Source organism: Fukomys damarensis, unplaced genomic scaffold (genome assembly GCF_012274545.1).
Source record: "Fukomys damarensis isolate Sample0158 unplaced genomic scaffold, DMR_v1.0_HiC HiC_scaffold_23, whole genome shotgun sequence".
In the NCBI taxonomy this organism is placed as follows: Eukaryota; Metazoa; Chordata; class Mammalia; order Rodentia; family Bathyergidae; genus Fukomys; species Fukomys damarensis.
In genome coordinates this window covers 38,201,102-38,217,805 of record NW_022900935.1, presented here as the reverse complement: position 1 = coordinate 38,217,805, position 16,704 = coordinate 38,201,102, and the positions used below count along the sequence as shown (strand labels likewise).

General features: G+C 40.1%; 1 protein-coding gene across 8 annotated transcripts in view; it reads left to right on the top strand.

Annotated features, from left to right (window-relative positions):
* The window catches only part of Vps13d (vacuolar protein sorting 13 homolog D), a 235,713-nt gene that overhangs the window by 132,697 nt on the left and 86,312 nt on the right, over positions 1–16,704 (top strand). For 5 of the 8 annotated variants that reach the window (XM_010628171.3, XM_010628169.3, XM_010628166.3 and 2 more), the window contains 5 exons: positions 96–212; positions 1,405–1,554; positions 5,656–5,805; positions 6,797–6,899; positions 9,365–9,513. In XM_010628171.3, the coding sequence (XP_010626473.1) occupies positions 96–212; positions 1,405–1,554; positions 5,656–5,805; positions 6,797–6,899; positions 9,365–9,513 (669 nt within the window). The remainder of the gene's footprint in view (positions 1–95; positions 213–1,404; positions 1,555–5,655; positions 5,806–6,796; positions 6,900–9,364; positions 9,514–16,704) is intronic. The other 3 variants (XM_010628172.3, XM_010628168.3, XM_010628167.3) reach the window with 1 other exon arrangement.

Here is a 16,704-nt window from a genome sequence, read left to right as displayed (position 1 = left end):
CTATATAGTGACTTTTGACCTACACAGTTCACATGAGTTAGGATGGATTTCAGTGTGGAAGTGTGCGTTCTCTTTGTGTTGTGTTTTGATTGCAGATAACAGATTTCTGCCAGAGGAAAAGTGATCGTGCATCATATGAAGTGGATGAACTTCCTGTTACTGAACAGGAACTGCAGAAATTAAGGAATCCAGATACAGAGCAGGAATTGGAAGTAAGTTTTAATATTATGATTTATTTCTGTGATGAACAATTTGTTGAGAATTTTGCTTTGTGGTTTTGTGTTTTCATTCTGAAATTCTAATTACGGGTTTTGCTTCACTGTGTTTACTGTTATTGCAGCAGGAATGTGCGACTGTGTTGTGTAAATGATAGCTAAAGTTTATAGGGAATCAAAATGTAACAAATGTTGCTCATGTAAGATGATGGAAAAAGAAACAAGCTAGACAATTTGAATTTAAGTAGGAGTAAAGGTAAAGAATAAGTGTCATAGGTACATTCTTACTGCTAGGACAAAATACCCAACACCCACAAGTTAAAGGAGAAGAGGTTTATTTTAATTCACAGTTTGTAGAAGTTTCAGTCTGCAGTGAGATGGTTCCAAGGCAGGGTGGCACAGCAGAGGGACATTGCAGAAGGGAAACAGTCCATGGCATGGCAGGCAGGAAGCACTGAGGCTTCCTTTTTAGTCCATTCAGGCTGTAAGCCTATTGATTGGTACCACCTACACCCAAGGTGGGCCTTCCCTCTTCAGTAAGTCCATCATCCACACTCAAAACCATGCTGTACCAATCAGTGGACTAATCTAGTATGACACACCCATGATCCAGTCATCCCCCAAAGCTGCACCTACAAACGCATGAGGCTTTGAGGGGACATCCAGATATAAGCCATAACAATAATAAAACTAGGTATTTTTTGCTCCAGCTGACTTCAGTGTCTTCCTTTCTTTTTCCTTTTTGGGCATTGGAAAGATAATGAAACATTTAAAAGAAGATGAGAACATGAAAAGGCACATTTACTTGGTACTTATTTAATGATTTTTAAAAAATCAAATGGATTTGTGAAGCACTGCATCAGATGTGGCAGTGCCTTGAATAGCCAGCCTACTAAGAGCTTGTGGCCCAGATAAGGAGAGATTCCCCAGCAGTTATATTCCTGTGATGCAGGCTGTCCAGAGTCATCTGCTTGAGGTATCAGCACGTCACTGTGGAGTTTTCTCTAAGTGGGGTGTATCTGAAGAACAGAGCTTCTAGTGAGGTGATGGTGTGTGAGCCAAAACAGTGAATAACTGGACTCTCATCTGCTCAGACGTCAAGAGTACAGAGACTTAAAGCTAGTCATTTCCTTGCACTCTCATGAGCTATATTTCAAGCACTCAGTGGGCCATATTTTTTCCCCTTTAGGTGCTTGTGAGGCTAGAAGGTGGAATTGGTGTGTCCTTAATTAATAAGGTCCCAGAAGAACTGGTTTTTGCAAGTCTTATGGGAATCAATGTGCACTACACACAGCTGGCAACCAGTCACATGCTGGAACTCAGCATACAGGATGTACAGGTAAGGGAGGAGGTTCAGGCTTGTTATCTCCTTGTTTTCTTGCTGAACACCCAAATGGATTTAATGTTTAGTGTTCTCAATTCTTAATTGTTTTGGAACAATTATCAAGTGACTTTCAAAATATCATCCTATGAAATGGGATGTGTCCACCTACATTTCTCTCATTCATTAATGATTCTATCCAGTATAATTCTGAATATAGCAGTTGGTGCATAAATCACTTAGATAACTCTGTGTGGCACAGAGGAAGGTGACCCCATCATTTTCCATCTTGCCAGTAGAAAAATGAACAAAAAAATGTAACAAGCCCTGAAGAGTAGATGACTTGAAAAAAAAAAGGACTGAGTCCAGACAGATCAAGGCAGCTAAGTTTGTAGGATAGTGTACATGAGGGGAGAGAGAGTGAGAAAGAAAACACTATATGGAGGGGCCTATGGAGCGACACCCTCCTCACATATTGGTAAGAGTGTTGATCAGTGTAAAGAAACTACTCATCTGAAAGGATCAGAGGGAACAGAGCCTGCTACTCACACAGGGGTGGTAATGGTGCTTGTTCCCACTGTCCCCAGCCAGATTCCACAAACTAAGATTTACAGGGATGCTGAGAGGGCTCTTGCCTCCAGTGTGAATAAGGCCTAGACTGCTCCAGTTTTGCCAGGTGAATCATAAAAAGAGTACCTGAAAGAGCCTATTTCCAAATAAATTAACTGTATCCCTGGGCAAAGCTCAAGATTTATCGAAGTGCAAAATATCCAGCACCCGAAAGGGTAAAGTTTGCAGACTGGCCTCCTGTCAGAAATTATCAGTGTGTAAGGAGGCTGGAAAGCACACTCTGTAGTGAGGAGAACAGGTATCAAAATTTCAGAAGACACTAAAACAGTTGATGTGACTGAAATTCTGTGTTCAAAAGTTAAGCAAAACGTATAAAAAGTACCCAGACTTTTGGAGATTATAATAAAGTAAAAATTGTTCTGGATGGGATATAATACATAGCCTTGAAGGAAACTGCATTAGCCTTCCACATCCATGTTCCACTTCGGAGAGTTTAGATGGCCTCACACCAAGACTGTTTGAGAAAAGATGGAGTCTGTACAGAATTTTTCCTTGTCATTATTTCCTAAACAATGCAGTATAACAGCTAAGAGATATTAAAAGTAACATAGAGATGATTTAAGTTTATGGGAGGCTTTGTTTAGGTTATATACAATACTGCATCATTATATGTAAGAGACTAGAATATGTGTGGATTTTAGTATGTAGAGGAGGTCCTGTTACCTATCCCCTGCTGCTATTGTGAAACGTAATTGTTTGCCCAGGCATGTTGTAATCAAATTACTCAAATCCAATGACAAAGCAGCTAGAAGAAAAAGAAGAAAAAAAAGACATTTTATGTACAAAGGAGCAAAGATAAGGATGACATAGATTTCTTGTTGAGAATAATGCGAGCAAGATGATAGTGAGCATCATCTTTAATGTACTGAAAGGGTAGGGGGACACTACCATTCTAGAATTCTATGCCCAGTGAAAATATCTTGCAAAAACAAAGGTGAAATGAAATTGTTTTAGACAGAAAGAATTTGTTGTCAGCAGATCTGCACCACCCAAAATGCTAATAAAGGATATCATTCAGGTAAATGGAAAATGGTGCCAGATGGAAATTTGATTCTAGGCAAAATAATGAAGAAAATTGAAAAGATAACTACAAGGTTAAATAGATAAGATTATTTCTTATTTAAATCCCTTCAAGATAAAATGACTGTTTAGGCAAAAATAATGACTACAGGGCTGGGAATTTAGCTCAGTGGCACAGCTTGCCTGGCAAGCACGAGGTCCTGAGTTTGATTTCCTGGTAACAACAATAACAAAATAGTAATAATAACTGTATTTTTGGAGTCTTTAATACATACAAGAGAAAAATTTATGACATCAGCATAAAGGCTAAAGGGAGAAAATTACTGCAATCTTCTTATACATGAAGTGATATGATATCATTTGAAAGTAAACTGATAAAGGTAAATATTATAAACCTTAAGATAATAAGAGTTGTAACTAGTTATCCAACAAAGGAGATAAAATAGAATAATGAAAAATAATTTTTGCCCATTCAAGAAAATGAGCAAAAGAACAGATGGGACAAATAGAGCAAAAGATCAAGATAGAAGACTCAAGCCTAGCTATGTCAATTATTAAATATAAGTATAATAAATACCCCTGTCAAAAGGTAGAGATGATCAGATTGTAAGAAAAAGAAACACCCAGTCCGGCATAGTGGCACATGTCTATAATTTCAGCACTGTGGGAGGCTGAGGTGGGAGGATCTCAAGTTCAAGCTCATCCTGGGCAATTTAGCAAAACCCTGTCTCAGAATTTTAAAAAAGGGCTGGTAAGGGAATGAATGTAGCTCAGTGCAAAGCCTTGAGTTCAACCCCAGTATTAAAAAAGCAAGACCCAGTTATATGCTACCTACAGGAAGCACACATTAGCTATAAAGACAAATAGGTTAAAAGGAAAAAAAGATGGGAAAATATATGCCTTGCTTATACTAGTTATAAGAAAGTGGGAGTGGCTAGATTAGTATCAGGCATTTCAGAGCAAAGCATTTTACCAAGGATAAAGGTAGTTAGTTTCCTAATGGTGAGTTAACTAACCAAAAGGGCACAATACACATGAAAATTCATATACCTAATCACAGACCTTCAAAATACATGAAGCAGAAACTGAAACAATTAGACAAATACAGAATCGTAGCAGTTGATCTTGATATTCCTTTCTGAATAATAAACAGTCATCAAAGATATACTTGATATGCTTGAAAAGCACGGTCAGATAACTAGATTAAATCAACCACATTCTGGACTATAAAACAATTCTCAGCAAGTCTAAATAGATTTAAGTTATTCACATTATCTTCTCTGACCACAAGAAATTAGAGTAGAGATAACAGAAAGACAATTGGAAAAATACCCAAATATTTGAAAAACTAGAATATTTTTAAGTAACTCATAGATCAAAGAGAGAATCAAAACAAAATTAGACATTGTGCTGAATGAAGCACAGCACCTCAAAGTTTGTGGAGTGACACAAGAGTAATCTGGAGGTGCATCGATTGCACTAAATACTCTGTTAGAAAAGGAGGCGGGTTAGAAATGGACTCCAGTCATTTAAAGAAATTATAAAAAGAAGGGCAGAATAAATCCAAAATAGAAATTAAAAAGATCATAGTAGAGTTCATTGAACTAGATGATCAGGTATCAGTGTAGAGAAAACGTGAAGCAGAAAGCAATGATGGCTGTCCTGCTGTGAGCCTCCTGGCCTATAAACGTCCCAGCGCAGGCTTGCTTCCTGTGGTGGATGTCTTTGTGTGGCGTTACTGAGCCAGAAGTTAGCATTAGGACAGGGAACTATTCCTGGTTAGTAGCCACTTGAGCTACTGGCACTCTAATTTTAATTTTCTTCATGGAATTTGGAAGGAGAGAGAGGTTTCTATAGCATAGTGGTTAAGAGCATGGGCTGGGGGGGGCAGGCAGACCTGGATTCAGGTTCCAATTTTATCATCGATCTGCTTGAGCATCTTCATTTATAAAATGGGACAGTGTGCTAGAAGTTGCGGCAAGAATTGCAGCAAAGCCCTTGGTCTAATAACTCTAGGTACTGGTGATGTAATGAGGGAGTATATATGAGGTGGCTGGAGTAGTGCCTGACATGTGGTACTCAGATGGTAAAAGATTTCAGTTCTGTAAATAAGTTTTACACTGATAGATAAAAATGTGTCTGTTATGTACAGTATGGTGTTTGGAGTATGTATACACTGTTGAATGGCTCGATTGGGCTAATTAGCATATGCATTATCACATTTTTTGGTGGTGGGAAAATTTCGCATCTGTTCTCTTAGTGGAACACTCACCTAATAAAGGGTAGCGTCCATGGTTACTCCTCCGATTATTACTGGTCATCTGTGCCAGTGTGTTTTCCCAGTTACTACTGAGGTAGAGTAGAATGACCAGGCTCCATTTTTGAGTAGCTTGCATGCATTGAGGCACCGCTCAAAGAAAAAATGTGAAAATTGACCAACTGGTCTATTATTGCTTTTGTTGTGTCTAGGTGGACAATCAGCTCATCGGTACCACGCAGCCCTTCATGCTCTATGTGACTCCCCTGAGCAGTGAGAATGAGGTCATTGAACCGGGCCCCGCCGTGCAGGTCAATGCGGTGAAGTTCCCTAGCAAAAGCGCGCTGACCAACATCTACAAGGTGGGCTGTGGGGCCGTGCCGCCTGGGAGGCTAATTGGTTCTCTCCAAGCCAAGGCTCAGAGCGGCTGTGCAGATGGAAGTCGCCCTCTAGGGTTAGGTCACGTGGCCTTAGTAGACAGGCACTCCTTTCCTTGGCACAGTTGTGTTTTCAGGTGGTTTGATAGTATTCAGTCTATAGGGGCTGGGGTCTTGCTCATCTGAGTCAAGTCTGCAGGAAAGTATGACATCTTTTAGATTGCTCACATATAGTCTCTAAAGTCGAGAGGCCCAGAGACACTGGAAAAGATATATAAGGGGTCTGAGCTTAGGATTGACATCCTGTTATGTAAGCTGCCATGCTGTGTACCAAAAGCAGCTAGTACAAAAGTGACAGATGCTCTTTTGGAGAGGGCTCCCTGCATATGCCTGCAGTTACAGCAGCAGACTGGGAAAGCAGGTGCCAAGTAAAGGGCCGCTTCCCATCTTTCTGGTCCTTTATCACCAGTGCCCATGAGACCGAGCTTGGCAGTAGCCCTCAGCATAAACCCAGTCATGCAGCTCCTTAAATGAGCTGCCATCCGTGTGAGCACATTCCCATAAAATTCACCCACCACAGTGCATCTGAAGCTGTATTCCTCACTAATGAGACCCAGATGCTTTGGGAACCGGCAGCAGGGTGGTGAATTGTCTATTAAACATCTGGAGTTTTTGGTTAATTGTAACAGTTATGGGGAAATAAGCTAGAGATAATTTGGCACTATCATGAAGTCTCATGAGTAAAAAATATTACTCATTGGGACCTTTTCTTTTTGTTTGCTTGTTTCTTTCTTTTGAGACAGGGTCTCGCCGTGTTGCTCAGGATGGCCTTGAACTCCTGGGCTCAAGCAATCCTACCTTAGTCTCCTAGGTAGCTGGGACTACAGGGGCTACTGCATCTGACTCTTTGGGAGCCTTCTTAATGGTACACTTGAAAGTTCCTCTGGTGCTCACCCTAGAATTTCTTTCTCTCCAGCATCTGTTAGTCACAGCTCAGAGATTCACAGTGCAAATTGAAGAGAAACTGCTCCTCAAACTGCTGAGTTTCTTTGGCTATGACCAAGCAGAGTCAGGTAAAGGTAAATGTCTGTTTGTGGGGTTGACTCATGGGTGGAATATTTGCATCTGTAAAACCAGGTGCCTGCCCCTCTGGATGCCTGGCAAGTCCCTTTCTACTCTATAGCCGAAGTGAGCTGCTGAGGTTCTCAGCTGTCCCTCTCAAAGTGTCGCTTGTTATCTGAGTTGTGTCCATGAAATAGGCAGCCACGAGTGGGTCTGGGTTTCCTCGAATCACCTGTGCTCAGCCATGGGGCAGCAGTGTACTATTCCTCTGAGCTTTGCATTGCTTTTTCGATTCATCTGCTCTAGTGTAACAGAAATGATGTTAGTCATTTGGCAAACCACTTTGTTGCCTAACCTTTGTTTATTAAACAGACTCAGGGCCAAGAATCAGAAATCCCTCTGGCAGTTCCTTTAGTTTAGTTGAGGAAAAAAAATAAGCTAATCTCCATTTAGTGACTTTTGACATCCATATCCTTGTGCCTTAATGTAATTATAAAGGTTTCTAGTTACTTTACTCTCTTTGGAGAGTGAAGTAAAATAAGCTGTTGAAAAGCCTACATTTCCAGCAGTGCTACAGAAGGCTTTTTTGTTTTTTGAGACAGGGTCTCACTATGTAGTCCAGGCTGGCCCTGAACTTGCACTATCCTCCTGCCTTACAGAGGTAATTTAGCTGTTGTCTCCTCATTTTAAGTTCTTTATCATAGCCTTTCCCTCTGCTTTTAGGTGGACTTTCAGCTTAGAAGTCAATAATGCTCATCCTTTTGAAGTGTAGCCTAAATAGATTAAAGTGAAGAAATGATAATTTAGATTTTTCTGTTTGTTCATGGTAACTAGAGAAAAAATTCCCTGTGAATGTGTGTATAAATGTACATAAAATGTAAGAAAAATACTTTTGGTGTTTTAATCCTAGACTTAGAATTAAGCTTAATGAGTATTTGGGGATTGGCTAGTGGTGACCCCACAGTAGTAGAGCTTGTGCTCAGCACATACAAGGCTCTGGGTTCAATCTCTGGATTGCAAAAAGCGGGGTGCAGGGTAGGTGGAGAGCATTTGAGAGAGGAAGAGCTATATTCTGTCTCTTTAATGCTAATTTGAGTTGGGACCTAAATGTCCATTTGTATTCTGACTGCCATTTGAAAGCCTGCTGGCCACGTATCCATTCCATTCTGCTTTGATGTTTGCCCAGAGAGTTTTGCTTTAAATTTAATTGGTCATGCTTTTCTTGCACATGTTCTTATAAGTTGCCCTAATAAAATTTTCCCCAAGAATTGTATAGTAGATTTAGACTTTTGCAAAATTCTTGTCTGCCTTTCATCAGAGAATCGCCTCTGTTTTCAATAGCACCTTCTACTTCCTGAGCACAGAGAGGCAGGACTCTGTTATAATAGTGTTTTTCTGTATGTAGAACCAATAATAGCTTAGTCTGTAGATTTGTTTGCTAAGTGCAATCTCTTTTTTCTTTCTAAGGCAAAATCTGAGGCAAAACATGCTGCCTAAAAGCATGCGGGTACATGCAAGGAGCACATTGCTATTCTCGAGCCCATGTCAATTCTTCATGGGTTGGCAGATAAGAACTCTGCCTTGATTATTCCACATAAATTATGCCTGCCATTTGTGCAGGATGCTGCTTATTCAGTGTCATTTTTAACAGCCTCAGCCCAGTTCTTCTAGTGGCATTATGTTTCGTTCAGATTCATTATTTACTTGGTGATCTTGCTCATAATGATTCACTTGTACTCAATCCTTATTTGGATATCATATTATGAAATAATTAGATAATCTGGATCATAGGCAACAGCAGTAGTTACAGGAGGACGTGGCCTACGAAAACACTCTTTTGATCTTTGGCTTCCCCACCTGGATTATTTTTTCTAAAGATGGTATCTGCCAGGTGGCACTAACTCACCAGTTTCGAGACTAGGCTAGTTGATGTGTGTGTGCATTCGTGCATTCATGAAATGAGTGTGTGTGTTTGTGTGTGTGTGTGTGTGTTACTAGGGACTGAACTCAAGAGCCTTCACACTAAGCTATATACTTTGCCCTTTTAATTTTTTTATTTTGAGACAGGGTGTTGCTAAATCACTACATTGTCCAGTCTAGATTGAACTTGTGCTCCTCCTGCTTCATCCCTGCAACAGCTGAGGTTTATAGTTATGTGTTATGCCTGACACTAGTCTACTTTTTTGATAAATATGAAACAAATTTATAAAGAAGTAGCATCAGGCCAGGGATGGTGGTGCACACCTGTAAATCCCAGCACTTGGGAGGCTGAGGAAGGAGGGTCATCTCGAGCTCAAGGCCAGCCTGAACTACATAGTAAGACCCTGTCTCAAACAAAACAAAACAAAAAGTGCAGTACACGTCACTCATCTCTCAAAGACTAGAGAGAGAGATGTTTATATTTTTAATGAATTTTCAATGAGAATACAAGTATTCGAGCCACGAGATTAAGAAGATTTCTTTTTTAAATTCTTTGTACCAGAGGTAGAAAAATACGATGAGAACCTCCATGAAAAGACGGTCGAGCAGGGCGGAACACCAATTCGTTACTATTTTGAGAATCTCAAGATCAGTATCCCCCAGATCAAGCTGAGTGTGTTCACTTCCAACAAGCTGCCACTGGACCTCAAGGTGAGCTGGCCTTGGGACTTTCTCAAGTATGACTTTCTTCAGAAAAGAATGAGTATGTCTACTATGTGCTTTTTCTGTCATCAGCATTTAGCAGGCATTTTTATAGGTTTCCTTATTTAGAGGTATATTGACTCATGTATGTCCTTTTATTTAATGTTTGAATATGACTTTGCTAAAGATCAAGGAGTAACTAAAGAGAGCAAATACAGGGAATTGTGTAAAACCCACCTGCTCTCTGTGTGGCTCCTGGCTTCCAGACTCAGGAAGGGCAAACCCAAGACCAAAGCAGTACCTTCCTTTTGTGCCCATGACCTGCCCCTCTTAGCTCTCTCTTCCCCCCCGAGTATTTGCTGCTCTGTGGTAGCTGTCACTGGGAATATCTGCTACCTCGGGGAAGGCTCAGCCTCATATTCCCCCAGAGGTGACCTTATGTGCCAGCCATTGACAGATGCCGTCTGAGCACCGTCTTCATTTTTAGTATATGTGCTGCCCAAGCGAGCACACCATCTTCATTTTTAGTGTTAAGGTATATTTTAAGTAAGAAAGTGGGCTGGGATTCAATTCCAGTCTTATGTGACTAATGTCTACTTTTTTTCGCTAATTGTGCTGTGCCCTAGAACATAAGGAATTGAGGGAATTTTTGACCTGTGAGTTCTCAGTATGGCCTTATTCAGTAGGCAGGAAATTGAAGTTCAAAGTGTTTTTCTGCTCAAGCCTGGGTAGCTACTTGGCAGTGATTGGAGTGAGAAGCAGGCGATCATTAGGTGGTCTTTCCTTAGTTTGGCTGTTACCGTGCCTCCCTGCCAGTTGTACCCATGCTCTGCTTCTTTCTGCTGCTGTGCATGAATGCAGTGTATCAAGCCCTTCCCTTTCCACTAATCACCATCTCCCACTCTCCCACTGCCTTGTGCTACCTCCCCTCAGATGCTACACAGTGGTCTCTGTTCCTGAACAGGAACGGCTAGAGACCTGAGCAGATGAGCAATAAATCTGGAATCCCAGATCCTGATGCCTGCACGCCTGGCCTTTGCTGGTTGCTCAAGTGACAGTGCGGGGACTGTGGCAAGCCAGAGTGCACTTCATGGGGCAGCTGTCCTGAGAGGGAATGTGAGCCCATGTTGCCAGATCTTCGTATTTTTAAAAGAGAAGCCGGAAATCTGGATTTTTAATATGGAATCTCCAGGTTTTCTGAATGTTGGCAACCAATTCAAGTTTCTTATTTTTTAAAAACTTTGTGGGCCTAACAAAACACATTTGTGGGCCTCCTGTGACCCATTGTCGTCCAACTCACTTCTAAAACAGACCTGTAAGTAACGAGACAGTAGTCTGGTCAGGATCAGATTATATTTCGATGCAGATAGGGTAAGGCGACTGCCTCACTGAGGTGGCAAGTGGAGGGTGAATGGCTAGGGTGGCTGGTCGGGACCAGGGAGAAGTGTTCTGAGAACGGTACAGAACAGTCTCCTCCTCTCGCTGCCATAATGCCTAACTTGCTTTAATTTCACATTTCCCAGGAGACTAAGGTACTTATAATAGAGAGGGGAAAACCGTGGGGGAAACACTATCTTGCTAATATCCACAAGTATCCACTTAACTTCTGCAACCCTTTGGATCAGGCTCGTTTGATAAAGTATATTCCCCCAGAACCCTTGGCGTTCGCCCAGCAAACCAGCATCAGGCAGGCATTTCCTGCAGGTTGAGGACTTCTTGTTTTTCACGTCATCCTTCTAATAAACACAGACACCTGACCATTCCTTGCAAATTGCTCCCAGCAGAAAACTGGCCCAGACAGACAAAAGCACCATGATTCTGTGCAGCTGAAGTGGCTCCGTTCTGTTCCCTCATTACATGGTTATTGATGCCACCCGCACTGTAGCTACAACAGACTGGAGTCCTTTCCCTCTAGTGTTCATCAGGCCCTGTAGTGAAGCAAATTAAACAGCACAACCGTGTTAGGGATGTGTAGGGAGCACCAGGTGTGGTGATTTAATGTTTCGAGCAGGGCATGGGGAACTGGGGCTTCAGAGTTAAGCTCTCAGTTTGTGGAAGTCACCATTTTACTGTGTCTTGAGTTCTCCTAATGGAGTCTGGGGTTCATAAGATAATGTCATTTATTCAGAGTTTCCTAACATAGTAATATCCCTTTATTAGTAGCACTTAGAAAGGGCAATATGCTCTTTTTGATGAACATATAATGGTTAAAATATATGCTTAGGAAAGGAATCTTCTCCCTGAGCAGAAATCACAAGAGTCTGACTAAAAGGTAACCATGTCTTCAGTATTGAAGGGATAATTGTCTTGATTCTCCTTACTCCCGGCCAGGAGCGGGCTGTCAGACATCTCCAAGGGGGGCCTCTTCAGGTTTACACTGAGGGTACATTGTTGCCAGATATGGTGTCTGTTCAGAAGGACTCAAAGTATTTTCACATCTGCTGTCTCAATTGGATCCCTGACTCTGGGATGAAGGAAGGGGGAGGTAATCGCTCATTTCACAAATGCAAAGACAAAAGCCCAGCATTCTCCCCCAGCCCATCTCCCCCTTACTCTCTAAGTTCACATGTTAGAGAGTGGCACAGCAATATTGAAAATGCCAGGTACCCTCATAGATGTGTTTTGCACCCCCCCTTTAAGATCAAAAGAGCCCAGGAGCCTGTAAAAGGTTTCACAAGGTGGCCTACAGCCGTCTCTTTTCCATTTAGAGCATTGGGGTATTACAAAAGAAGGGCTTTAATTGAGCAATCTAGTTTGGAAGAAAACCCACATTTTAATGGTCAGAGAGCAAAAGGGTGGGGGTTAGGGGGAATTTCAAACAAAGACACTATTTAAAAAGCCTAAAACTGTCTTCTCAAAGGCTTGAAATAATTTGTTGGGAAACTTCAGACCCTTTACTTTTTTCCTCCCTTCTCTAAATAAAAACCAGATTTGTTAAAAAGGAAAAAGATCCAGTATTGTTAATTGTATTTCAGAAAGTGCCAGAGAGGGAAATATCCCTGTAGTTTTAAACACTGTCCCAAGAGGGAAATAGGCAAATACTCTGCTTCACATAAACAGTCTCTATGTGCCATAAATAAACCTTTAAAGAATGAATTCCAGACAGTTTTGTATAGTGCAGGATAAACTAAGAAAGAAAGGGACATGGCTCAGGGAATAGCCTGCGATCTGAGACCTTCTGGACAGGTATTCCTTCTGTGAACTGTAATGTTTCTGGAAGGCTTCAGCAGTTTTTGTGTGGGGAGTTAGCAGTAGTTTTCTATTTTTATTAAGAACGTATAAGCACAGCATTGCTTTCTCTAGAATCCATTTTATAACAGGAACTGTCTGCTACTAGAGGAAGTAAGCACAATTTTGCATACTGCTGTATTTTGGTAGTCATTTAGTTGCTACCAGAAAAAGCCCTGTTTGGCTCTCTTTTCCCCTCATTTCTCATCCTTGGCCCAGTTCAACCTGAAGGTGGCAGAATAATTCATGCCAAAAGCTGTGGCTCAGTTTTTTTCAAACAGGGGAGAGCTCAAAGCACTAAGGACTGAGGATGATTTTTACTCTAGGGCCAGGATATGTGTTTGGCTCTAGCACCTCAGTCATCCAGAGGGGACAGTGTCTGTGGTGAGGGTTTTGTCGACTTAATGGAGATCTCTTCCAGCTACAGGGGCTCTTCAGTGTTTGGATGCAATGAGGAAGTCAGGTTAAGAAAAGAGAAAGTTTTCTGCCTTCAGTCTTTGTTTAATCACACTTCCTCTTCTCTGAGAAGAAAGTAGTGCTCAGAGTTGCATTGGTAAAACAAAGTGCTGAATGGAAAGCCACACCTGGCTTTCCCAGTATTCTTTTCTTAGGGTTTTGAGCAAAGTAATTAAGCTCACTGAGCCTCCCTTTCTCCATCGTGAAATGAGGAAAATATGGCAGCTCACCTACTTTTCTTCACTCACTGTGAGGACAAGAGTCATGAAAAATTTTCTCTTGTTTTAGAAAAGTTCTTCTGTCTTTAATTTCAGTTCTCCAACCCAGGTTCTGGGGAATCAAACCGAGGCAAGTGCTCTACCACTGAGCTAAATCCCAACCTCTAAATTTTAATTAAATATATTCTTGTTTCTAAGGATTTAAAGTAGACTCTGAAAACACATGCAGAAAGGTTAAGAGATGTGAGAAACAGAATAGAAAGACCATTAAATTGTAGATAAAATTTTAACCTATAGTAAATGCATTTTAATTCAGTGGGATTATTATAAAATTAGATTTATTTTTGACACTGTACATAAATAGTGTTAGCATAAAAGGAATATTTGTATTCAATAAAGGTTATTTGCTATACCTTCTAAATCATGTGAAGTAAAAATATCATCAGAAAATTGATATATCTTCAGAAATTTTTGACTGACTGGTAGCAGAACTTCAAGAAAAGTTAGAGAGGAAAATTTCTGAAGCCATTAGAAAGCTACTAAGACAGCTAGGATGGAGGATCCCAGACTTAGAGGAGAGCTACTCAGTAAAGTGAACCCAACATTTATTTTGTGTTTTTTTCTTGAGACTTTTCATGATCTGTAAGTGGTTTGGGCAGAAAAGGCAAAGAAGCCAAGCAGAAACCAACTGCGAAGGGTTTTGACAGTGTCTTGTGGCCGGCAAAACAGAAGTTAGATTTCATTGCTACTGAGAGAGCTGGCATGTGAAGGGCCAGCCCACAGCTTACACAGAAGGGACAGGCAGACCACACACCCCAGTGTTCTGAACAGCTTTGCTTCCTATGCCCTGTGTCAATTTCTGAGTAATCCAGTCTGAGAGAAGCCAAGCAAAAAGTGCCACCTAAAAGAACTAAACAAGCCTTTCAGAAGTTTTTGTGCTACTAGGGAGACCAAAACTGGAAGAATGGCCTTGGTTTTCATTTGAGATAGCAAAAGACTGTAGAAGATACCAGACTGTAGAACAACTACAACAGACTACATCTTAAATATTTAGACTAACATTATTAGACTAATTTAGGTGTAATATTAAATGAATATTATTACTAATTATTGCTAATAATTCGAATTATTACTAATAATATTACTAATAATATCAGGCTAGTATCCATTTAGGAGTAAATATTGAACTATTGCTATAAATTGTTACTAATAATATTGCTAATTATTACTAGTAATATTAGAGTAATTATTATTAGAGCTTACATACTTAGATTATTTCTGTGGGACTAATTTAGATCTTATAACAACTAAAATAGACCAAAATTTGGAAATCCCAGCCTTGAAAAGTCCCAAAACTTGGTTAGATTAAGACATTGTAATTCTTACTATAACTGCCTGCCAGAAGTTAAAGATTCACCCAAAATCTATGTAAGTTTCCATACAAAATGTCACATTCACTCACAAATTAGCAGGCCTTCTGTGAGATCATACCAAGAGAGAAAACACACTAAACACAGACATAGGTGAACTCGATGATGGCATTTTCAGAGACATTATTTTATTTAAAATTGTTTTCATTGAGTTTATTGGTACCTTTTAGGTATATAGTACAGTTACATTCATCATTGGGATCTTGTAACTTTACGTGACATATCTTGGTTCTTATTTTTTCCTCATTTCCCTGCCCACCCTTTACCTCCTCCACCCTTCTCTATTTACAGACTTTGTTTCTGTTTTTTCCTTTTCTCATATTTTTTCTTTTCCCTTCTTTCTTTTTCCTTACCCTTCCCACTTCCCCTACTCCTTTAACCCTTTTCTTCCTATTTCACATTATCAGTTATATAATTTGAACCTTATTTACACTTTTAGTTTTTCACACAAGAAAAATGTACACATATGTGTCCTGTTTATTGCACTTAAGAGTATGGCCTCAATGTGCATCCATTTAGCTATAAATGTCTCTAGTTTCTCATTCTTTATGGCTGAGTAGTGCTCCGTTTTATAGAAAACCACGTTTTTTATCCAGTCTTCAGTTGATGGGCAAATGGGCTGTTTCCAAGTTTTAGCTATTACAAACTGTGCTGCTATAAACATGGGTGTGTATATATCACTGTGGTATGATTCTTTTAATTCTTTTGGAAAGATACCCGACAGAGGGATGGCTGGGTCAAATGGGACCTCTAATCCTAGTTGTTTGAGGTATCTCCATATTGATTTCCGCAGTGGTTGCACCACTCTACACTCCCACCAACAATGGAGAAGGGTTCCTTTCTCCCCACGACCCCAGCATTTGTCATTGGTTGATTGCTTGATAGCAGCCATTCTTTCTGGGGTGAGGTAGAATCTCAGTGTTTCATCTGCATCTCTCGAATGACCAGCGATGTTGAACATTTTTTCATATATTTATTTGCTGCTTTTATTTGTTTGTCTGAGAAATGTCTGTTCATTTCACATGTTCATTTTTGAACTGGGTCTTTATATTTGTGGGGTTCTGTTTTTTTGAGTTTTTTATATATTCTAGATAGTAGACCTTTGTCTGAGGAACAGCTGGCAAAATTTTTTTCCCAAATTGTAAGTTGTCTCTTAGTTCTGGTTTTTCTTGCAGTGCAGAAGCTTTTTAATAAGATGAGATCCCAGTTGTTGATTGTTTGTGCTAGTTCCTTTGCTACTGAGGAATTGTTCATAAAATCTTTTCTTATGCTAATGTCTTCGACGGTTCTACCTACCTTCCAGCAAGTTTAGTGTTTCTGTTTTAATATTTAGGTCTTTAATCCACTTGGATTTTAGTTTAATGCGTAGTGAAAGATAGTGGTATAGTTTTAATCTTTGGCAGGTTGAAATCCAATTTTTGCAACACCATTTTTTGAAGAAGCTATTTTTCCTCCAGTGAGGATGGTTGGCTCCTTTGTCAAAGATGAGGTAGCTGAGTGTCTCTGGAGTTGTTTCTTCATCTTTTATTCTATTCCATTGATCCTCGGGTCTGTTTCTTTGCCAGTACCACGCTGTTTTTATCACAGTAGCTTTGTAGTACAGTTTCAAGTTGGGGATTGTTATACCCCTGCCATGTCTCTGTTGCCTAGAATGGCTTTTGCTATTCTAGGTCCTTTCTGGTTCCAAATGAATTTTTGGATTGTTTTCTAAGGGACATAATTTAAAGTAACTATGAATGTGTTCAGAGTTACCAGAAAACTATAATTTATTTTTTAAATAATCCAATAATAATGGAGAGTTATAGAATATTACTTTTTCATGAACACAGAAAGAAATCTGAAGAAAATAGTATCAAACCAAATATATA